General features: G+C 34.4%; 1 protein-coding gene across 1 annotated transcript in view; it reads left to right on the top strand.

The window, feature by feature from the left end:
- The window catches only part of LOC105470180 (leucine rich repeat kinase 2), a 145,173-nt gene that overhangs the window by 43,386 nt on the left and 77,289 nt on the right, over window positions 1-24,498 (top strand). The window contains exons 15-23 of the mRNA XM_071071872.1: window positions 3,694-3,838; window positions 3,967-4,106; window positions 6,988-7,116; window positions 7,191-7,361; window positions 12,596-12,854; window positions 16,359-16,547; window positions 22,206-22,324; window positions 23,445-23,514; window positions 23,996-24,213. Of these exons, the coding sequence (XP_070927973.1) occupies window positions 3,694-3,838; window positions 3,967-4,106; window positions 6,988-7,116; window positions 7,191-7,361; window positions 12,596-12,854; window positions 16,359-16,547; window positions 22,206-22,324; window positions 23,445-23,514; window positions 23,996-24,213 (1,440 nt within the window). The remainder of the gene's footprint in view (window positions 1-3,693; window positions 3,839-3,966; window positions 4,107-6,987; window positions 7,117-7,190; window positions 7,362-12,595; window positions 12,855-16,358; window positions 16,548-22,205; window positions 22,325-23,444; window positions 23,515-23,995; window positions 24,214-24,498) is intronic.

The raw sequence follows: 24,498 nt of genomic DNA, 5'->3' as shown, positions 1-24,498 counted from the left end.
ATATTAAGGATAAAGATAGATGCTTTATAAATATCAATTCGATATAATTTTGGTGTGAAAATAAGCCTGTGGTGCATTTTGAGTTTGGAAGTAGAACTGGATATACTTACTTATTATTATTTTTAATACAAAAGTGGAGACAGGGTCTCACTATGTTGCCCAGGCTGGTCTCAAACTCCTTGACTCAAGCAATCCTGCCTCGACCTCCCAAAGTGCTGAGATTACAAGTGTGAGCCACCGTGACCAGCCTAAATATCTGTATTTTTCTCTTTCATTATTTTAGCTCTCTTCTTTGAGGCTATCAGTCATATGGTGTTGGATCTCTTTTGCCTTAATCTTTTAATTTTTCAAAGACTAATCCAGCGACACTATCACCATGCCACTTACTTGTAGACAAGGGAGATGATTCCAAACATTTAGCTTATTTATCAAAATCAGAGATGGGATTTATAAGAAAAAAAGGATAAAGGGAGAAAACAAAACACAAATTATCTGGGAACGTGAGTCTGTTTTCCTTTCTTTGGCTAATCTACTTACCTAGTAGCTAGGAAAGAGGCCAGCGTGAGTATTTTTCCATTGAGCTGGCAAGCTCACTCATTAGAGAAACCATTTCAATATTTATGGATTCTCTGAAAAAAACTTGGAGAGTAGTAAAGCATAGGTGGTAGGATGCTGCCATCCTTCTCTTGGCATCTCCAGAGTTTCACTTGAAAAACACCTCCTAAGTAGACACTAGTAAATTGATTTTAATCCCTATTTGAGCACCAGTGAAATACGTTACTATTGCAAGATGGGGCATTAGATAACTGAAGGAAATTCTTTTGTGGGTTTGTAAATATCACGATAGTCATACCTATGTAATACATATATGTATATATAAATATTAATTTTTAAACATTTACTTAGCTATTAAAAATCAAATGCTCATATTTAAAATTATGAGTTTATACTCTGAATTCTCTTTTTGCATAGACAAATCAGAGATTATCTGTTACAAGTCATTAGTCATCATTGACCTGGACTGAAATGGTTAGAGCCTAGGGGAGTTCCAGGTAAAAGGACCAGTAAATGAGTAGAAACTCGTTAGATGTAGAGCTATTAAGGACAAAGGTAGGTGCTTTATAAATATCAATTTGATATAATTTTAACATAAAAAGAAGCTTATGATACACTTTGAGCTTGGGAGCAGAAGTGGATATGTAATTGTGTAATAAAATGGAAATGCACTCTCCTTGTTTGAAAATTATTAAGGATTTTACAAGGGTGATGACAGAGCATTGAAGCAAGTGCTCTCTGAGCATGAAGCCGTATATGATTGTACAAATACACACCTCTGAAGCTGACCTTGCCTGTCAAACAGGAATGTTGGTCCTATTAATCGAACAGAAAGTTCAGAATGACAATCTGACTTTGTTTTGTAGAAGATACTAAGTTTTGGCCTTGAATATTTGAGTTAAGATACTGGTATCAAGCAAAAATAAATTTGGGCTTAGAACTTTAGAGAGTTTAAACTTGTGCTTTGACTTGTGTGCTCACATGTCTCTGTGCCACAATTTTTTTCATCCGTACATCAGGACAACAATAGTGTGTCTACATCACAAAGGTTTTGGGAGGATTAAGAAGGTGAATACATATGAAGTACTTAAAAGAATGTCTGGCACAGAGCGAGTGCTACATAGGTTTTGGCATTGTTATTGTGGTCATTGCTATTGTTATTACGACCTGAAGTCATCTTAGTGTATGAAATCCCACATATGAATAGAAAATAGAAAGAACTTTGGGCAAGGTTTGGAGGTGAAAGAAGAGATCGTAAAGAAGATGGGTAAAGGAATGGTTTTAAAGATTGAGAATAATTAGGGGGGTACTGTGTCATGGAAATTAAGGGGTGAAAAGCACCAATTAAGTTGTTATTAGACTTTTTTCTTTGGTTTATGTTCAGAATGGCTAGGAAAGAAAGTCTGATTATAGGAAATTAAAGGGTAAGGCGAATGTGGAGGTAGTGGGAGTCGACTTTTCTATTGATAAGTTTAGAAATAAAGAAAAAGTGGTAACTTGAGGAAAGAGAGGACCAATTAAGGGAAAGTCTCTCATTAACTCTGAAGTTTTTCATCTCTGAGGACAGCGCTTAGCCCCAGGCCTGACCTGTGATCATTGCTCTCTCCAGGTCTGTTCCATGGACAGAGCCATCTCATCTCCTCTCCATCACAGCCTGCATTAGGAGAATTGTTTTAGAGATGAGGGAGCTGAGACACAGCAAACCAGCCTTCCAATTTCACTTCGCACGACTCTGAATTTCTTTATATTTCTTGAATAGAAGTTTCACTTTTTACTTACCACTTCTTAGTAGTCATTGTCTGAGTAATTGTTACTTCATTCATTTAATGGTTCTCAGATTTATTTAATGGTTCTCAGATTCACAGAATTTAAACCCAAATTTAATTGGCCTCCAAGCTGATGTGCTTATGGAAACAGTGACAGGAAACAAAAACGTCACGGGAGACAATGTCTTATTAAGATGGTACATGAAATGATGTCCAAGCTGAGCAATTAAAGTGTGAAGTAGAAGGACGCAGGGTGAGAAACTGATACTTCTCAGCCTCTGTAAAGAAGATAATGAGTAAAGATAATTGAGAGGCATTAGGGGACTAGACTGAGAAAGGGATAGAAATCTGTTCACTGAGAGTACAGAAATGAGGAAGCTTGGAAGGCAGAAGATTTCGGTCAAAGACATCCGGCTTGAAGCTATTTCAGCTCTTTGGATTATCTGTGGTGGAGGCCATCACGTCTTTGGAGTGGAGGTACCATGAAACGAGTGTCTGCAAAACATCATCTAAATGAAAGCAAAATTCCTGGGAAGGATGGCATTATAATTTTTGAAAGAAAAGCTATGAGTTGAGCATTCACACCAAGGTAGATGTTTGGAGCGTATTGCTTGTGTGTGAAAAGGCAGAGATGACCAGAATAAGAGTTAGATGTATGTTGCACTTTCTTCTTGGTTGATGAGTAGGATGGTCTGGACAAAGAAGTGACCTGTATTAAAATACCTTTATAATGTCAAAGCATCTGGAGGAAATTCAGATTAAAGAGGTTGGATGATGTTGTAATTAAGATCCTGGGCTTTTAAGGTGGAAACATTTATATTCAAGTCCCAGGCCCAGTGCGTATTAGTTCTGTGACTTGAGCTCTTACTTCTGTATCTTCAAAGTTTGGCAAACCTATTACATGAAGCTGTCGAGGAGATAAATGAAATAAGGCATGCAAAGAACTTGCAGTGAAGAGTAATTATCAATATTTTCTTTGTTGAGAGGCAGCATTGCGTTTTACTGGTCATTACATTTTACTAACTATTAAGTTAGTGTGGACTTTGAGAATAGTTCTCAACCATTCTAACCCTCAGTGAATTCTTCTTCTAATGGGAATGATATCAGTATGGATTTCATGAGATTATGAAAAGAAAATGCCTACAAAGTATTTATTACAATGCCTGGCACAGAGCAAGCTCTCATTAATTGTAAAAATGCTAACTCTTATTCTTCATAATGCATAAACATAATTAATATTATAGAAAACAAAATCAAGGATACTAATTTGTGTTTGGATTAATTGATTTATATTTCGTCAGTCTATAACTGGTCTTAACTAAGGTAAGTATTAAGATCTCATTTTTAAGAGCAAGTATTCTTTTGATTTCAGTTCATTGGAAATCCTGGGATTCAGAAATGTGGATTAAAAGTAATTTCTTCTATTGCACATTTTACTGATGCATTAGGGGTGTTATCCCTGGAAGGTGCTGTGGATTCAGTGCTTCACACACTGCAGATGTATCCAGATGACCAAGGTCAGTACAATTTGAATTCTGGATTTAGAATAGATTTTTGTAGGCCATTAGCTGGCGACTGGATGTCTGTAAATATTTTTCTTCAGTTTTGAGATTTAAAACAATTCTTTTTTTTTTTTTTCTTCTAGAAATTCAGTGTCTGGGTTTAAGTCTTATAGGATGCTTGATTACAAAGAAGAATTTATGCATAGGAACTGGACATCTGCTGGCAAAAATTCTGGCTTCCAGCTTAAACCGATTTAAGGATGTTGCTGAAGTACAGACTGAAGTATGTGCATTATCTTGGAAAGAACTTGGGAACTTGTGCAAATTTCACTTTTGGAGCAGTTCGTGTAATTCCCACTTTGCATGAATGGGGTATTCTAGTTAATGGAAAACCATTTATCATTTTGTAGTTATTTTAATTATACAAGCAAAGAAAACTGGATTGAATCTCTAAAGATCCAGTGTTTCATTATTAAATCTCTAAAGTCAGCATGTTTATTCACCATTTATCTTGCCCATAAAAGTTCAGAGACTGTGCTTAGAAATCTCAGCTAGAGCTGAATTTATTCACTTAGATTTTAGATAAATAGAATTTATAAATATTCCAAAGTTTGTCACTCTCCGGGTTTTATTGTAGGTTGCTTACCTCTAATAATTTGACTTGTTAATTTTTTTCCTTGCAGTGAAAAAAATGTTTTTAACATTTTTCATCAAGCAAAATTTAAAACATGATATATAATAACTATCTTTATAAGGAATTCAAGATATTGGCCTAGAGTGAGTTCAGGGGAGATTAAGAAATAATTTTTTTTTTAAATTGTAGCAAAACAAATAGCTTTTCTTGAAGAGTTTCTGTCTTAGTTGTGGAGTTTGCAACTTTCATAAACTACACTAAGGAATTTTTTTTTTTTTTTTTTTTTTGGAGACAGGATCTCACTCTGTCACCCAGGCTGGAGTGCAGTGGCAGATTTCAGCTCACTACAACCTCTGCCTCCTGAGCTCAAGTGATTCTTGTGCTTCAGCCTCCTGAGTAGCTTGGACTACAGGCATGCACTCCCATTCCTGGCTAACTTTTGTATTTTTTGTAGAGATGGGGTTTCACCATATTTCCCAGGCTGGTCTCAAACTCCCCAGTCTCAAGCAATCTGTCCTGCTCAGCCTCCCAAAGTGCTGGGATTATAGGTGTGAGCCAAGGTGCCTAGCCGACTCAGGAAATATTTTTTGTAACTGGCAGCATTGACCAGGAATAAAAATACTTGGTCTCTAATCTTTGCACAGACACCATCAGTAAATGAGAGAATGTGTGTAAAGTGTTTTAAAAAATTATGAAGTTAAGAACATACAAAATTCTTACATTAATAACAACAATGTGTTTTATAACTGCTTTTCATAATGTGCCTCAGGATAGGCTGATTAGAGCAAGATAGGATTGATTAAAAGTAATCTTAAGGAAAGGAAAGGATTTTATGCGGGTATGGAACTCTCAGTCACTCTGGATTAATTCATCTAGGCATTAATTTTAGAATCTCTACAGTAGAGGTTATGAACTAAATCTGTCCTGCCAACATATTTTATTTGTCCAGTTCAGTGTTTTATTTTATTTTTTGAGACAGGGTCTCACTCTGTTGCCCAGGCTGTAGTGCAGTGGTACAATCTCAGTGCACAGCGCCATCCGCCTCCTGGGTTCAAGCAATTCTCCTGCCTCAGCCTCTCTAGTAGCTAGGACTACAAGTATGCACCAACATGCTCGGCTAATGCTTGTATTTTTAGCTGAGAGGGGTTTTGCCGTGCTGACCAGGCTGGTCTCAAACTCCTGACCTCAAGTGGTTCGCCCACCTCGGCCTCCCAAAGTGTTGGGATTACAGGCATGAGCCACTGCACCCAGCCTTCAGTTCAGTGTTTAAAAGTTTTTAATTCGATTGATGTACTTTCTGCACATTTGCATGACCTGCTCTGCTGCAGCATTCACTAGTTTTCAGGGACCTCTGGCTCTAGAGGCAGGTAGACCACCTGTCCCTCAGACATACATAAATTAAGGCTACTTTGCTTATCAAATATTAGTATTTGTAGAAACTCAGTATCATAAGAGTTTGAAGTAATAATTTTAATATTTAGATGATTTAACTTAATTTAAATTTTTTTTGAGAGGGGGTCTCTGTGGCCCAGGCTAGAGTGCAGTGGCACAATCTCGGTTCACTGCAACCTCTGCCTCCTGGGCCCACCCTCCTGGGTGGGCTCAAGTGATCCATCTCATTCTCCTGAGTAGCTGGGACTACAGGTGCACGCACGGCTAATTTTTAAATATTTTTCATAGAGACAAGATTTTGCCATGTTGTGCAGGCTGGTCTCAAATTCCTGGGCTCAAGCAATCCCAGAGTGCTGGGATTATAGGTGTTAGCCACGGTGCCTGGCCAATTTTATTAATAAGTAATTTTAGAGGTAATAAAATGTTAAAAAGTTAAGATGATCTTTGGGTTTACCCAAGCTAAATAATACTAAAGTCAAATCCCAATCTTTCATTAAAACATCACATGGGTGAAGAGGACAGACTCTGGGGATGTGCTTAAGGTGGTTCTAAAAAAGTAATGGTGTTCTTTATAAATAACTTATTATTATAATGTAATCCTCAGAGTGCCCTCAGTGCTTCTCTATTACACTCAACATAAATGAAACCTAAGAGTCCACGCTAGCCTTTTTGAGGTAAACATTTCAGAAGACAGCACAGAAAGTTGGGGGATATGCTAGGCTCTCTAGAGAACCTACTATTCATATTATAATAAAAATTTTTACTCTATTTTCCTATTTGGATGTGTAGCTCTGCTGATCCAACTGTTTTAATCCTGTTTAATATCTGGGTTTCATCCTACAACTATGGCTTTAGACAAGCATCTTTGAAAACCAAATTTGAGGGGATTAGTTCTTTTTTCTGCTTTGCTACTGGATGGTTAACTAGCATTTTATTCTTTGTACCTGCTATATTTCTTAGTCATGAGAGAGAGAGGGAGTATTTATTTACAGGATAAATACTTTCAAGCACCAACCCAGTATATCTATAGTTAAATGAACATCCTAGGTATTGTTTCATATACAAACTCTCTGCTTTATACTGTTTATTCTTTTTGCCTATAATTGCTTAGTTTATTATTTTTTTCTTATACTTTTAGGGATTTCAGACAATCTTAGCAATCCTCAAATTGTCAGCATCTTTTTCTAAGCTGCTGGTGCATCATTCGTTTGACTTAGTAATATTCCATCAAATGTCTTCCAGTATCATGGAACAAAAGGATCAACAGGTACAGTGTTTTCCACTTGCATCCTAAATGTTATGTATTTATCTGACTCTAATTCTCATTTCCACTCTTTTTAGTTTCTAAACCTCTGTTGCAAGTGTTTTGCAAAAGTAGCTATGGATGATGACTTAAAAAATATGATGCTAGAGAGAGCGTGTGATCAGAATAACAGCATCATGGTTGAATGCTTGCTTCTATTAGGAGCAGATGCCAATCAAGCAAAGGAGGGAACTTCTTTAATTTGTCAGGTAAATATTAAAGGCCTCACTTGTTTCTTTGCTCATTATTCTTATCAAATGTAAGAGCCCTGCCGCTGCGTATCTCTTACTTACATCATATTATTCTTCACTACGGAAATTTACCAGTTTATTGTAATTGCTTGTATCTTGTAGTAGGGATTTAGATTTATAGAATTCCAGAAGTAATAGGGTCCTTTAGGTGTTATCCAGTCTAATCTTTCATTTCATCTGTTGGCTTATCTTGTTAAGTTGATAAATAACTTTTCAAATGTGTCCCTTAGTAGGCATCTCTACAACTTGTTCTCCAGATACACTCCACATAACACATAGTTCTAATATTTTGATAATTTTTTAACCATTTTTTTTCCATGGTTTTAGTTTCTTTGCCTACAAAGTTCTCCTCTGAGGGCTACCACACATGGCTATGCAGGCTGTGAATGTCACACTTTTGTGGGTGCCATTCACACTGACATGAGTTGCTATTGGCCAAAGTTGTGTAGTAGTGTGGTCTTTCTTTCCTTCTCTCTTCCCTCCTGAACCATGCAAACATATATCTGTCTGATTGTTTTGCTCTTCCTTCAAAATATAATTCAAATTGCCTTTCTTTAATAAAGCCCTCCCCATACCTCCAAACAAAATTAAGATTTACTTCTTCTGTCAGTTCATGAAAATATATACATATCTCTTGTGTACTTGGTGAGTTGTGTGAAAATAACCATGTATAGTGTTCGTCTTTGTATGATTCAGAATATCTAGCTCATTGCTTTACATATAGTGTGTATTCTAATAAATACTAAGTTCATTGCTTGTATTTCAGATTTGTATTACTTGTATAAGTGTTAGAGTTTATACTAGCATTCAGGTAGCACTATGTCTATTTTCTAGAAATTTAACATTTCTAACAAATATTAAATTTCAGTATTTAATAATCAGTATTATTATCAGTAAATAATCAGTAAAGTACTACGTTTGCCAATAATTTACTTTTTAAGCTTTACTGTATTTAATATCCCACTTGCCTATGAATTGAAGTCAATTTGTTGACTGTTAAGATTAAGTTAATACTAATTAGTAATCAACATAAAAAGAAACAGAACGTGGAACCCATTTTCATGCACCATTATGTTTATGCATTAAAATCACATAAACAATCTAATTATTTAAATTTAGTCAAATTTCTTTTAAGCAAGCAAAAATTAAAATAGTAGTTCTACTTTATTAAAGATAATTAAATTTTTCCATCAATAATTTAATACATTTTTATGGTGCATCTTTTGCATGCAGATTATTGTATTAATGTTAATTGAAAATACCAAAGAACTAAAAAGAAACTTCCCCTTCTAAGTCCACATTAAGGAAACAACATACCTAAAAGCTCCTGATACAACTTTACTGCATTCCCCACAGGAAATCATTTCTGCTCTTCTTTCCATTTATCCAAATCTTCCTATACAACAGGATTTTTACTTTATTTCTCTTTCCATATTCTTTTGGCCTTCATATGCTTATTTTTATCTTTTCTTTTCAAAACAAAATCTTAAATCCAAGGATTATGTATTAGACTTAAAGAATTTATCCCAGTTGTCAGAAGTTATTTATACCTAGCAAATAATAACTGCTGATTAAATCTTGTGGATGAATTTATTGTATGTACCTTATTTGTGCCAGAGCAAAATAAGGTAATGAAGACTATTCTTTTAACAAGAGGTTGCATGTAGAAGGAGTATCTAGTGCACGGGTGGAGTTGTGTTAGGCTTTCTGCAGAAAATTTAATAATGGAATGTACATGACTGGTGGAGAATAATATGAAAGGTTAATACTGGATATGCAAATGCATGGATAAAAACCTCAAGGTAAAACTCATCAAATCACAGTGGAAAAAGTATAGTGAAGTCTGAATAAAAATAATAAGAGGCTGGGCATGGTGGCTCACATCTGTAATCCCAACACTTTGGGATGTTGAGGTGGGAGGATCACTTGAGCCAGGAGTTAGAGACCAGCTTGGGAAACATAGTGAGACTCCATTTCTACAAAACAAAACAACAAGCAAAACCCCATGTATGATGGCACACACATGTAGTCCTAGCTTCATGCAGAGTGGCTCATGCCTGTAATCCCAGTGCTTTGGGAAGTCAAGGTGGGAGGATCATTTGAGCCCAGGAGTTTAAGACCAGCCTGGGCAACATAGTTACACTCCCATGTCTACAAAAAGTCAAAAAATTATCTGGGTATGGTGGTACCTGCCTATTGTCCCAGCTACTTGGGAGTCTGAGGTGGGAGGATGACTTGAGCCTGGGAGGTTGAGGTTACAGTTAGCTGAGATTGCACCACTGCACTCCAGCCTAGGCAACAGAGCCAGACCCTGTCTCAACATAACATAACGTAACATAACATAACATAACATAACATAACATAAGAATGCTGAGGCGGGAGGATCACTTGAGCCTAGGAGGTCAAGGCTGCAGTGAGCTATGATTGCACCGCTGTACTCCAACCTTGATGACAAAAGCAACCAACTAACCAACAAACAAAAAAACAATAAAACCAAACACCTCCATCATATGCATTACCAGCTGGGCACTGCTCCAAATACTTTACACAATTTAATCCTAATGACAACCTATGAATAGGTCCAGTAGGTTCTAATGTTATTCCCATTGTACAAGTGAGAAGTTGAGGCACTGAGGGATTAAATAACTTGCCTAAGAACAAGCTCCTGGTAAATAGTGCAAAATCTGCCTCCACAGTGCCTGCTTTGATTTCTTGGCTACACAGCAGATTCATGGTAGTGGTGGTAGTGGTGTTCATTTACTCTAAAATAACAGTTTAAATAATTTTATTTTGATAATGTGCTGCATTTATTATAAATTAGATGATCAGAGAAAGATTGCAGGGATAAGAAATTATGCTTTTGATAATCTTTAGTTATTATATTCTGAATTTTCTTCATTATTATTTAAATGTGAAAATAAATATCTGTAAGCAGTAGTATTTTCCTGTCATGAAGTTGAAATTACTTTCATAAATATGTGTGAATATTCTAAAGAGAATGACTCTGTAGGATTTAAAGAAATTAATTCTTATTTTTGCTGACATTTATTTCTTTTCTCAGATTCCCTTTCTTATATATCTTTCTCTTCATGGCACCCATATGCCTAAAGTCAGCTTGGATAGTTTGGATCCTCCAAGGAAAATTCCTTCCACAAACATGTGCAGAGCACAGTGCTAGATAATTAATAGAGAATATATAAGGGGTTTCCTGTTTCAAGAAGTTTATAGGTCTGTATGTGTTGGGACATTGACAAGAGAATAAAACATAAATCACCTTAGTACAAAGTAAGGAGTGAATGGCTTATCCTAGAGAAAAAAAAGTTACTGGGCTACAGGAGAAGGCATTTGTGAGTTTTTCCCTTCCCTCCCCTCCCCACCCTCCTTCCTTCTTTCCTTCCTTCCTTCCTTCCTTCCTTCCTTCCTTCCTTCCTTCCTTCCTTCCTTCCTTCCTTCCTTCCTTCCTTCCTTCCTTCCTTCCTTCCTTCTCTCCCTCCCTCCCTCCCTGCCTCCTTCCTTCCCTCCTTCATCTTTCACCTCCCTTCCTTTTAATTTTGCTGTGAGCCCTTAAAGAGGATTTTAGTAATTTACTACTTAAATTAAATATACGTCCTAGGTGTTGTGCTAGGCTTCAGGAATACAAGTTGAATTGCAGTAATGTACAGGCCTTTGCATTCTAGCAAGAAAACAGATGGGTGTGTACGTTTGTTTGCTCGGTGCTACATTAAATGAAATGGATGGGAGCCAGGAGGGGAAATAGTGTGTTTGGCCTGAGAGGTTAGTAGCAAGGACTTCTCCACAAGAAATTTTGAACCCAATTCTTCAAGAATGAACACCTTTTTGCTGGGTGAAGAGTAGAGGAAGGCATTTGGGGTAATAGAAATAGCACAAAAGATAATGAGGTTTGAAAAATTACATGCTGTGTTTGGAAGAATGTCCGGAGCAGTGGCATTTTAGGTTTTTAAAGAGGACAGTGACTTGATCAGAGCTCTGTAGTGCTTTGAGTATGGGTTGAAGGTGAGTGTACTTGGAGACTGGTGGGCATTTAATTGGTGCCTTCCAACCACATGAATGAATGTCCCCTTAAATCCCTTGGAAGCACTTTGATCCTAGAAAATTCAAGAATTGTCCCCAACATCTTTTTCCTCTGAGTTGGTACCCTGGATCTTTGGGTCTTCTTTTCTTTCCTTTTTTAATGTTTAATTTTGGGTAATGAAAGTCGCACAGGTTTTGAAGCCAGCAGATTTGGCTTCAAATCCAAGTTTCAGTTGCTTGCCAGCTTTATGGGACAAATTATATATCTTTTCTAAATACTCATCTATTAGGTGGGAGAAATAATTGCTATGGCATAAGATTTTTTTTTTTTTTAAAGATTAGAAATCACATGTGTACAGAATTTAGCACAGTAACTGATGGATATTATTTCTATTACCTGTTATTTTTGTCTTCTAGTTGATAGCTCCTTGCTAACATCTAGCTCCTTTCCAAAGCTCTTCCTGAGTAGGGCCAGTGTGTAGTGCTGCAGGTTGCTAAGGCTTCTCCTGGCTTGCTGAGTTGTTCTAGTTTTTGTAGCACCTTGCGTGCTAACCCACCCTGAGCACATGCTCTGAAAACATAACATTCAGAGGAAGGTTGAGGACTGAGAGACAAGGTATATCTTTGAGGAAATTCAGATGCTTGTACTGAGGAGATCAGGAAAACCAGACACGAGTAATGATTGTCGTTTGCGTGTGGCATTAATAAATTTTACAATAGCTAAGTCCTCATTTAGTTATTCTATGTCACAGATAAAGACAGGACAGTAGTATTTACTGTGTTAAGGTACTGGTTTCCCAGATATCTTACAGTGAGAAGACAGAAGCTCAGAAAGTGTAAGCAATGTGCATACTTGTTGGAGTCTGGATGTAAACAGAGATCTTGATGCCAAGCCTATGGAACTTTGTCTCCATATAATATTGTCTCTTTCATGGATAACTGACTGCCATGTGGCAGATTATTCATGCTATTCTGACAGTTATGGCTTTAATATCATCTTATTTTCCCAATCTATTCAAGGATCAGTTTTGTCTTATTTTATTTTGTTTAATTCCAAATTGGAGATGTAGAGAAAAATCACATGACGTTTGATTTGCCAGTCTCCTAAAAAGAAGAAAACTATAGATTTTTAATATACTTAATTTTTTTTTCTTTAACAGGTATGTGAGAAAGAGAGCAGTCCCAAATTGGTGGAACTCTTATTGAATAGTGGATCTCGTGAACAAGATGTACGAAAAGCGCTGACAATAAGCATTGGGAAAGGCGACAGCCAGATCATCAGCTTGCTCTTAAGGAGGCTGGCCCTGGACATGGCCAACAATAGCATTTGCCTTGGAGGGTTTTGTATAGGAAAAGTTGAACCTTCTTGGCTTGGTCCTTTATTTCCAGATAAGACTTCTAATTTAAGGAAACAAACAAGTAAGTAACAAGGAGAATATTTTTGACAGTTCTTATTTTTAATAGTATTTTTTTAAGTCACTAGTCTTTTAGTGGTTATTCATGCCAGTTTGAAGGACCTTAAGCCAAAAATATTGCAAAGGTTTGGATTTTTTTGGCTATGAAATACTTCAAAATGATGTATTTAAGTTCTTTATGAGATAGCAAATAGGTACTTATAAAATTAGAGCAAAATAGCGGAAGCTTTTTGAAGAGCTACTTTTTAATATAGTCCTTTTTTATTTTTAAAGTAAAGCATCCTTGTTTTTTAAAAAAAATATAAAATTATAAAAAAGAAAATAAAAATAACTTATTTTTTCCCTTTTAAGTAATTAAAACGGATATTTTTCCTAACTTTTTGTATGCTTACATGTACCTATGCATTCAAATGTATGTAAAAGCATACACACATATTCACTTGGCATTTTTAACTTAGCATATATATATTTCAATTGATAATGCATTTTCTTTATACATTCAAGCTCATATGTATTTTGTACATATTATGTGTATTGATGGTAAGTTGCCATCCTCTGACACTGTTTTTGTCTTTTGAGCTCTTTCATTTGTTCACACTAAATGTGTTTTTAGCGTGTGAGCTCCCAGCTTTTCCTATGTTAATTTAGTCTCATGCCCATCTCCTTCCCCATGGTCATGATACTCCATGACTCAACACCTTTAGGACCATCTTGCAAATAGCATGTTTGCTTCTCTCATTTTTATGATGCACTCAATAGCAAAACACCAGTTTTGGTCAGTCTACCAGTCTACTTTTTCCCTCACTTTCACCAAGATAACTGAGTGCTGCTAGAGAAAAGTACCCGTCCATGCAATTTGGTGCCTTTATACATCAAGGTTTCCAACCTCTCAGTAGGCTCCAAAAGTTCCAGTCAGGCTGAGTTTTCCTCGGTTTCTCAATCACTTCGCGTACCCTTACTTCCAGTCTTTTTCCATTGTTACTCTCTCTACCTAACTCTAAATTCTCTCTTCACCTGGCTGTCTCTTCATTCTTCCTGTCTCAGCACCATCATCAGTCTGGAAGGTCCTCTTACATGACCCTATAGCACCTTATTTCTCACCTATACTACCATTCACCACATTATATAATTTAATTTTTCATTTTTATTATCTACTTTTTGGTAGATTGTTAGTACCATGAAGTCAATGTCAGTTTTGTTCATGGTTGTAACCTTACCATTGATACGAGTGCTTTGCACATAGTAGATTATCATTTAGAATTAAACATTTAATATTGGCAAAAATAAAAATTATGTAATACATTATGTTGCTAAGCATATGTGGAAACATGCTTCATACATTGATATGAATTTAAATTGTCCTCTTTTGAGGACAATTTGGCAATATCCACTAATATTTTTTAATATACAAACATACTTTTTTGACCTAGCAGTGTACTGTTAGGAATCTATGACACAGACATTCTCAATGTGCACAAAAAATTATGTACAAAAATGCACATTAAAACGTTGTTTATAATAGCAAAAGAGTAGGGAAAAACCTAAGTATTCCCCAAAAGGAACTATTCAAATAAATAATGGTACATTCATGTAGTGGAATGCTTTGCAATCATTGAGGAAAAAAAAAACATATAGCAAATTTAATGTCTTGATAACGATTACATTACTCCATGGCAAAAAACAGGCACAGAACAGTGTTTTTACTGTGCTAATGTTGATGGAAATGCAATTGGAATATGATAGTTACAAAAGTTTGAATATGAAATAAAACCCTCCAGAAATGGGGTCCCTGATTGTCTCTGGGGTCTTTGGAAATTACTGAGACATGGTTAGATCCCATGTTTCATTACTTAAACTAGTCTCATGCCAAAAATCTGCTTACTTTAATCTTCGCTGTCTGATAGAGAGGAATTGTGGGCCCATTGGAGAAGGATGGAGGAGATTTATCATTCACTATATTCCCTTTGCTGTGTATGAAGTTTTTACCATTGACACATCTTACCCAATTAAAAGAGCACAGTAATGTCATTTGATTAATTGGAGGGTATAACCATGATTTCATTGGCAGCTGGTCTGAGTAAAGAACACTTTGGGTCATAGCTTTCAAACATTTTTCAGGTAGTATTTGCCTGAGTGACATATATGTGTGTGAACTCATCCTGCTGGGCTTCGGGATAATTTCCCATATCGTAACATATTACTCTGGAAAAAAAGAACTATTTGGGTATATGGGTATAGTGTAAGCCACAGTATCAAATGTCTTCTTGGGGTTTATCATATGGGCTCACCACATATTTACAGTAGGAATAGATGTAGATACATGAGCATACTTCACCTCTGCTACTATAATGATTGTTATTCCTACTGGCGTCAATGTCTTTTAGCTGATGAGCTACACTTCACGGCGGTAATATCAAATGATCCCCCACCACGCTCTGAGCCCCAGGGTTTATTTTCCTTTTTACAGTAGGAGGCCTAACCAGCATTGCATTAACCAACTCATCACTGTATATTGTACTACATGATACAGTGGTATCCTTAACTTTGTTAAAGGTAGTAATGTTAATAAGATGTTTGGTAAAAATGGAGTGAGGGACTTTTTTGTTAATATACTATGATTGAAAACATTGGTTGATAGAATAAGGATATTTGAGAGGGCAAAAAATGAGAGTTGTTCCAAGATATTGTGTCTCAAGTCAAACCATTTTTAAAAATCAAGTGTAGTGACTTATATACATATATAATTTATATAAAATAAAATGCATATATATAAATTTTATATATAATTTATATAAAATTAAGTGTATATTTTCATGTGCTTTGAAAATTACCACTGTATCATGTAGTAATATTTGAAGTAATTAGTAATATTTGAAGAACTCTTCCTGGCTGTATGTAGAACAATGAGGACTCTGTCAACTTATTCTTCATAGTAGAGCTGATATATAATGTAATGAAGTTGTGAGAAGAATGTTAATTTTGAAATTCCATCAAATTTCCCAATAGTCATAATGAATCACTCAGCAAACTTTATAAAAATAACAACATCCTTTATTTAGTATTTTATGTGTTCTATGCATTGTGCTAAACATTTTATATACATGGTTTCATTTACTCTTTTCCATTACCATATGCTGTGTATGTTATCATCTTCATTTTCCAGGTGAGGACACTGACACCCATGGAGCTTATATAACTCACAAATGGCATTTCTATGACTTGAACACAGGCCTGTCTGGCTTCAAAGCCTAGGCCTTTTCCTGAATAAAGTTCCATAGAGATTCAATTTTGCTATCTACACCAAAGCATTGTATACATGGTTATGTTTTTTTTTAAAAATATCTGCCACCTGCTAATTATTTAGGATCACTAATGTAAGGTGACTTTGGAAGGAAAAATAGAAATTTTCTCTAGAAGCATAGGAATACATAAGAATTTTGGTCCTATATATGTTTATTTTTGCATAATTGTTGATTTCTAAGTTCCTGGTGCATCTCTTTATTTTCAGATATAGCATCTACACTAGCAAGAATGGTGATCAGGTATCAGATGAAAAGTGCCATGGAAGAAGGAGCAGCCTCAGGCAGTGATGGAAATTTGTCTGAAGATGTGCTGTCTAAATTTGATGAATGGACCTTTATTCCTGACTCTTCTATGGACAGTGTCTTTGCTCAAAGTGATGATCTAGATAGTGAAGGTATTTATTATAAAAAGAAATCCCTTTATGTTTTATATTTACACACTGACATTGAACAATAGGACCCGAGACAAAAACCTGACTTAAATCATTTGGAAAAACTTAAGTAGAAATGTGTTTATTATCACAAACGGTTAGGTTTACTAATTTTGGTCAAAGTGATGTTTCAAGGAAGTGTGTCTCTGTGCTTCTAAATGTTATTCTGACTAATTGGTTAATGGTTAATATTCCAGGAAATAAACTCTGACTAGACTGGAACGAGATTCCACACTCTGACACTGACTAAATCCTTTTGTGTCTTGTGTAAGCTCCTTAACTTTGTTAAAGGTAGTAATGTTAATAAGATGTTTGGTAAAAATGGAGTGAGGGACTTTTTAGTTAATATAGTATGATTGAAAACATTGGGTGATAGAATAAGGATATTTGAGAGGGCAAAAAATGAGAGTTGTTCCAAGATATTGTGTCTCAAGTCAAACCATTTTTAAAAATCAAGTGTAGTGATTTATATACATATATAATTTATATAAAATAAAATGCATTCACTTTAAGTGTATATTTTCATGTGCTTTGAAAATTAACATATTCATGTAGTCATCATCGCTATTAAGTTATGCAATATTTTCATCATCCAAAAAAGTTTCTTCATGCCTCTTCACTGGAACCGTCCCCTTCCCCTGCCCCTGCCCCTTAGCAATCATTTGCTTCCTGACACTGTAGATTAATGTTTTCTCTAGTTTTATGTACATAGAATCATACAGTAAGTACTCTTTTGTGTCTATTTTCCAAAGTGGTTGTACTATGTTCTACCTCCACCAGCGATACATGAGCATTCTGGTTCCTCTACATCCTTGTCAGTACTTGGTATTTTCAAGTTAATTTTAGCTCTTCTAGTGGAGATTTAATTCATTTGGATGTAATTTTCATTTCCCTAATGACTAATTACATAGAGGACATTTTCATGTTCTTATTGGCCATTCTTATTTTTGTGTGAAGTGTTGAAGTATTTTGCTTTTAATTGGGTTGTCCTACAATTACATAAAAGTTCTTTGTATATTCTAGATAGAAGTTGTGACAGGTGTATATATTGCATATATTTTTTTCCCAGTCATAGCTTGTGTTCTCATTTTACTAATTCTATTATTTTTAAAAAACAGAAGTTTTAAATTTTGGTGAAATGCAGTTTTCCAGTTTTTTTTCTTTTATGGTTTGTCCTTTTTCTATCCCACTTAAGAAACCTTTTCTTAGCCTAAATTTGTGAATATTTTCTCCTATATTTTCTCTTAGAAGTGTTAAAATCTCAGCTTTAACATTTAGGTCTAAAACATTTTAAGCTGATTTTTGCATGTGATGTGTCAATGAAGGGTTGACACTTATTTCTTTCTGTGTGGATATCCAGTTGTTCCAACATTCCTTGTTGAAAATACTATATAATTCCTCATTGAATTAATGGAAGCTTTGTTCTCTTTAATTGACTATTTAGGTATGGTTCTACTTTAGCATTATTTATTCTGTGCCACTGATTTATACCTTATTCTTATGCCAAAACCACACTGTCTTGATTACTCTGGCTTACTAGCAGGTCTTGAAATCAGGTAGTCCAAGTCCTCTGGTGTTCTTTTAAAAAAATTGTTCTTATTAATCTAGATTATTTGCATTTCCATATAAATTTTGAATCAACTAACTTTATGCTGGGATTTTTATTGTAATTAAGTCCATATTTGGATTTTATATTGAATTAATTTATAAATTAAATCATATTACCTGTAGTGTTAATATAATCTATACCATATAATTAATACATAAATAATTTCTATAGATTATATCTGTAAATCAATTTGAGGGAACTAATACATTAATAATGAGTCTTTTGACATATTAATGTGATATATAGTTCAATTAGTCTTTTAAAATTTCTAACAGTGTGTTGTATTGGATGTTTTCTGATGCTGTTATAGATGGTATTGTATTTGAATTCTAATTTCCAGGAGTTCACTGCTGATATATAGAAATACAATTCATTTATTAGTACATGAATTTTTTATCCTGTAAACTTGCTAAGCTCACTTATGAGTTTTCCAGTACCTTATTATAGATTCCACAGGATTTTCTTTGTTCGTAATTATACCATTTAGTAATAAAGACAGATTTGCTTTTTCTTTTCTAATATTTATGGCTCCTTTTTTTTTTCTTGTCATATTGCACTGGCTAGAACCTCCGGTACTATGTTGAATAGAATCGGTCAGACTGGGCACCATTCCCTGGTTTCCAAACTTAGAGGAAAAACATTCAGTCTCTAATCACTAATTATGACATTATTTGTTATTTTTCATAGATGCCCTTCATCAAATTGAAGGAGCTTCTTCCTAGTCATTTTTGGAGAGCCTTTTTTTTTTTTTTAATCATTAATAGGTGTTGAAAAATGTTGTTCAGCATCTGCTGAGGTATTCATATTTTTCACCTATATTTTGTTAATATAGTCAAATACACCGACTGATTTTCTAATGTTAAACCAATTTGCATTCCTGGAGTAAATCTCACTTGGTTATGGTACATTATCCTTTTTATATAGTATTAAATTTTATTTTCTAAAATTTTGTTAAGAATTTTGCATCTGGCTGGGCACAGTGACTCACGTCTGTAATCCCAGCACTTTGGGCGGCCGAGGCAGGCAGATCATGAGGTCAGGAGATCAAGACCATCCTGGCTAACAGTGAAACCCCATCTCTACTACAAATATAAAAAATTAGCTGGGCATGGTGGCGGGCGCCTGTAGACGCAGCTACTCTGGAGGCTGAGTCAGGGGAATGGCGTGAACCCGGAGGTGGAGCTTGCAGTGAGCCGAGGTCATGCTACTGCACTCCAGCCTGGGCCACAGTGCGAGACTCCGTCTCAAGAAAAAAAAAAAAAAGGAATTTTGCATCTGTGAGAGATATTAGTCTATAGTTTTATACTTCCTTGTAATTATGGGAGTAATGCTGGCCTCTTGAAATGAATTGGGAAGTGTTTCCCATTCCACAATTTTCTAGAAGAGTTTGTGTAAAGGTGTTTTCTTCTTAAATGTATGATAGACTTCACCAGCAAAGGCCATCTAGGTTTTAAATTTTTATGGGGAGGAGATTTAAACTTATGAATTTAATAACTTTGATAGATGTATGATTATTTTAATTTTCTTTTACTTCTTAAGTCAGTTTTAGTAATTTGTAACTTTCAAGGAATATGTCCATTTCATTTAAGTTGCCAAATTTATTTGTTTAATGTTACTTATAGTAATTATTTAATTATCCTGTTAGTGATTTAATTATCCTATTAATAATCTCTTCAAAGAATCAGATTTTTGTTTTATTGATTTTCTCTATTGTTTGTGTTACTTTCTCACTGACTTTTGTTCTTATCTTTATTGTTCCCTTTCCTTACTTATTTTCATTTTAATTGACTTTTTTTTAATAGATTCTTAATTTGGAAGCTTAGAACTCTGGTTTTTAGAACCTTCTTATTTTGTAACAGAAACATTTATTTAAGGCTATATATGTCCTTATAATATCACTTTCACTGCATCCCAGTATTTTGATGTGTCATCTTTCCATTCATTTAAAAAAATTTTAATTTCCTTTGTGACTTCTTTGATTCATGAGTTATTTAGAAGGCTGTCGTTTATTTTCCAAATATTTGGAGATTTTTCTGGATAACTTTTTGGTTATTGGTTTCAATTTAATTTTGTTGTGGTCAGACAACCTACTCTGATGATTTCTATCCTTTTATATTTATTGAAACATGCTTTATGGATTATTATATGATCTGTCTTGGTGGTGTGCCATGTGCAACTGAAAAGAAAGTATATTCATCTGTTATTGGGTCAAATCAATAGGCCAAATTGTTTGGTAAAATTTCTCAAGTTTTCTGTGACTTTACTGATTTTTCTTTCTATTTATTGTATTTGAAAGAGAACTATTGAAGTTGTAATTGAGGATTTGTTGGTCGTCTTTTCAGTTTTATCTGTTTATGCTTTGTATATTTTGAAGCTATGCTGTTTGTTGTGCAAACGTTAAGGATTATATATAAAAAATAATTTTTTAAGTGAAGTAACCACTTTATGTTAATCTAAGTTTGCAGTTAGTATCATTTTCTTCTTCTGGAAGAATTCCCTTTTACATTTCTAGTGCAGATCTTCCAGAAACCCATGTGCAGATTACTGGAGCTATTTTTCTGTAACTGCCCCAGAACTCCCAGCTATTGTAGTCTCCATAAATGTTGATGTCTATCTCCTCATCTCAGGAAAGCCGTGAGACTGTTTAAATTTCTTCTTATGTGTATGCCCCTTAATTTGTCTCCAAGCAGAAGACCAGAGTGATCATAGGGCTCACATAATTTGTTACCCTTCTTTCAGGTATTACATAGTCCTGTCTGTCTGTCGCCCAGTGTCTATATCCAGTCATTTAATGTATTTGTCCAGTTTTCTTGTTGTTTATGTAAGTAGGTTAAGTTCATTCACATTTGTTGCTCTGTCATGCCTGAAAGAACTCTCTTCAAGTATTTTTAAAGAAAACATTAGAAATTTTAACATAAAATAATTATAAAATGCACTACGCTGCTTGTACAAATAATGTGCTAATAGACATTTCACAAACATATAAAGTGGGATAATTATGATAATTTAATAATCTTTATAATTATGTAATTGTTACTAAATTATAAATTCTATTTTATTAAAATTCTTAAGCATTAAAATAATTTAAATTATAGAATTAATTGAACTTCAGTAATGAACCAGGTAGGAACTGTTTATATCAGGATTTATACTGAATATTATAAAGGGGATATTTGGATATACAGATTTTATAATTTGGTTTTGAAGTAAAATGAATTCTTTGTTTTTCTAAGATAAAGAGTAGGGGAATTTAAAATCATAATTTTCACAAATGCATTCACATTATTTATCTTTAATATGATTTATTTATTGATCTTTTTTGTAAATTTATTATTTTGAAAGTACTGCCTTTTCCTTATTTTATAAAATAATTATTGCCAGCCAAATTTATTGTGTTTATTTTAATACCATTCCATAAAAGAAACCATGAAACATGAAATTCAGATAGGAATATATTCAAAATTGCTGTTAAATAATTTGTGTGATTACAACATTTAAAGCAAGATTTGAAAAATTTATAAGAAAAATTCAGGGAGTTAATCCACTCTCTTTCCTTTGCTGCTAGATCCTATTCCAGTGGTCTCTATAAAAAAAATTCAGAGAAACAGAAAGCAGTAACATTGATCAGATTGCATACAAACTTTCTGCACACACACGTATTTGTTATAGCTTATGTAACCATTGATTGATTTTGCTTTTTTCTGCTGGACTATGAGCTCCTCTGAGGGATAGATTTATTTTTTTCCTGCATATCATTATCCAGTGCTTACCCAGTGTCTAGTCTGTAACAGCCATTCCATAAATATTTATGGGTGAAGAAAAATGTTGTTGAATTTTTAAAGTGAAAAACCAACATGGCTTATCATTTCTATTTTAAAGATTTTACAAAGGAAATGGACTGTGAAATTTCCATTAATAAAAATAGGTTTAATCTTCCATGACTGAACAAGGATCTTATGATTGAGTAAGCTTTTCATACTCACTTTCATGTTACTTTATCATTTTCAAAATAGGAAGTGAAGGCTCATTTCTTGTGAAAAAGAAATCAAATTCAATTAGTGTAGGAGAATTTTACCGAGATGCCGTATTACAACGTTGCTCACCAAATTTGCAAAGGCATTCCAGTTCCTTGGTAAGTTGAATTGTGATTATGTTGTGTTTTGCTACTGACATTCTCTTGATAACTAAAATTTATGCCAAAGCTAGGAACAATTGGTAGGGATTTCCCTGATGTATGAAAACTATAATTTTGAGATGTTTTCTATATGTATATATATGAAAACACAGTAGATGTAAATTATGCTAAATTCACATTTGTAGTCTTTTGAGTATGCAGGGTATGAATTTGTTTGGGGCATATATATGTATACTTGCAGTACACTTCAAGATGGTTTTCTTCTTCTTTCTTTTCAGAACTTCATGTCTGAAAAGAGCCCAGGCTAGACCTGTACCTAATGGTCCCATGAACACTTTAGCTAGAAATCTTATAGTGATTTCTAAGAAACCAGACAGAAGTCTGAAGGACACTGAACAAGATGGAGTAGCATAATATAATTCATTGCTTATCTTTGTCTATGTCTATATCTATATCTATATCTATATCTATATCTATAGGTGTATTGAAAGTTATTTAATTTTTTAGACACCATTATTATTATTTCAACCTCCTGTCTGTTTTGGAACTATAGAAGGACTATTGCATATTTGCATGAGGAGTTTGATCATTCTAGTTGAGGAAATTGGGAGCCACCTTATTCTCAGGTTCACTTTGAAGGATCTATTCTAACCTATGCTCTAATTTTGATTATAGCTGAGTACTAAAAATATCAGTGTTTTTATATGTTAATTCTAGACCTTAAGATGGGTGAAATGAATGACTATAGTTGAATCGGTTAAATTAGCTCTCAGCTTTATATATGCTCTTTCGAATTTATATATAAATTTAGTTATAAAAAGTAGTTTGGTTAATGAGAGAAATTATATAGATATAGCTCTTTGACTCAACCTGTTTTTCAGTTTCCTTATATTTAAAACAAAAGAGAAAGAATAGATACTAAGGTCATTTGAGCACAAAACTGAATTGTTTTCTTTTATCTTCATAATTGGGTTCTTAGTTTTTACTTGCCTATTTTTTCCCATAATTATAAATACCATTTAACCCTATTAAAATTTCATGGTTCTTTCCTTATAAAAATGTCCTCTTGTCCAACAAGTGACAGCAATTTTATTATAAATATCATTTTTTTTAATAGGGGCCCATTTTTGATCATGAAGATTTACTGAGAAGAAAAAGAAAAATATTATCTTCAGATGATTCACTCAGTAAGTATTTGGATGTAATCATAAGTAAATAGATACTTTGGGCAGAATACAGTGTTTGGTTGAATTTCCTCCAATTATTCAAATATTCTTGGGGCCAGTTTCATCTTACATAATTTCCCATAAGCTATAGAAAAATGAAGTATACATTTAAAATTTACCTTTCTTGAATATTATAGAACACATTAGTCTTTATTTTTACAAGTTTTCTGAAATGTAAATAACACCTCCTACCAATGCCACTCTTCATCCTCTCTTCCAGTTTTCTTTTTCTTTATTCCACACCATTTATACCACCTGATTAAACGCTTTTTATCTACTGTTCATCTCTGCCACTGGAATGTAAACTCCATAGTTTGGTTTTCTACTGAATCTTCAGTGCCCTGAAGAAAGCCTGATTGCTAGGAGGTGCTCAGTAAACTTTCACTACATGAATTTAAATTATTTGCTTACATTTCCATTGTCTGTCTGTTTTTGACAAAAGGGTCATCAAAACTTCAATCCCATATGAGGCATTCAGACAGCATTTCTTCTCTGGCTTCTGAGAGAGAATATATTACATCACTAGACCTTTCAGCAAATGAACTAAGAGATATTGATGCCCTAAGCCAGAAATCCTGTATAAGTGGTCATTTGGAGCATCTCGAAAAGCTGGAGCTTCACCAGAATGCACTCACGAGCTTTCCACAACAGCTATGTGAAGTAAATTTAATTTATCCTTGTAACTTTTAAGACGTTTGAAGAGCTTTTGTATTTATATCTAGTTTGCCTGATTAAGTCTTTTAAAGGAACATTCTGCTTTTGTGTCACTGGGCAATAAGTCCCCCGTTCTTCTGGTTTTTGCACACATATCTTAGTCTGTGTGATGTTCAGGAGCATCTTCGAGGGCAGGCCGTGGAAACAGATCTGATTAGAAAGAAATTCTAGGTTTTGTACAGAGTACATATTAAAGTCTATCAAGTGTATATTGATTAAACTTTAATCATT

The sequence above is a fragment of the Macaca nemestrina genome, chromosome 10 (assembly GCF_043159975.1).
Source record: "Macaca nemestrina isolate mMacNem1 chromosome 10, mMacNem.hap1, whole genome shotgun sequence".
NCBI lineage: Eukaryota > Metazoa > Chordata > Mammalia > Primates > Cercopithecidae > Macaca > Macaca nemestrina.
Note: the sequence above shows the minus strand (reverse complement) of the source record. Positions and strands in the feature narration are given on the sequence as shown.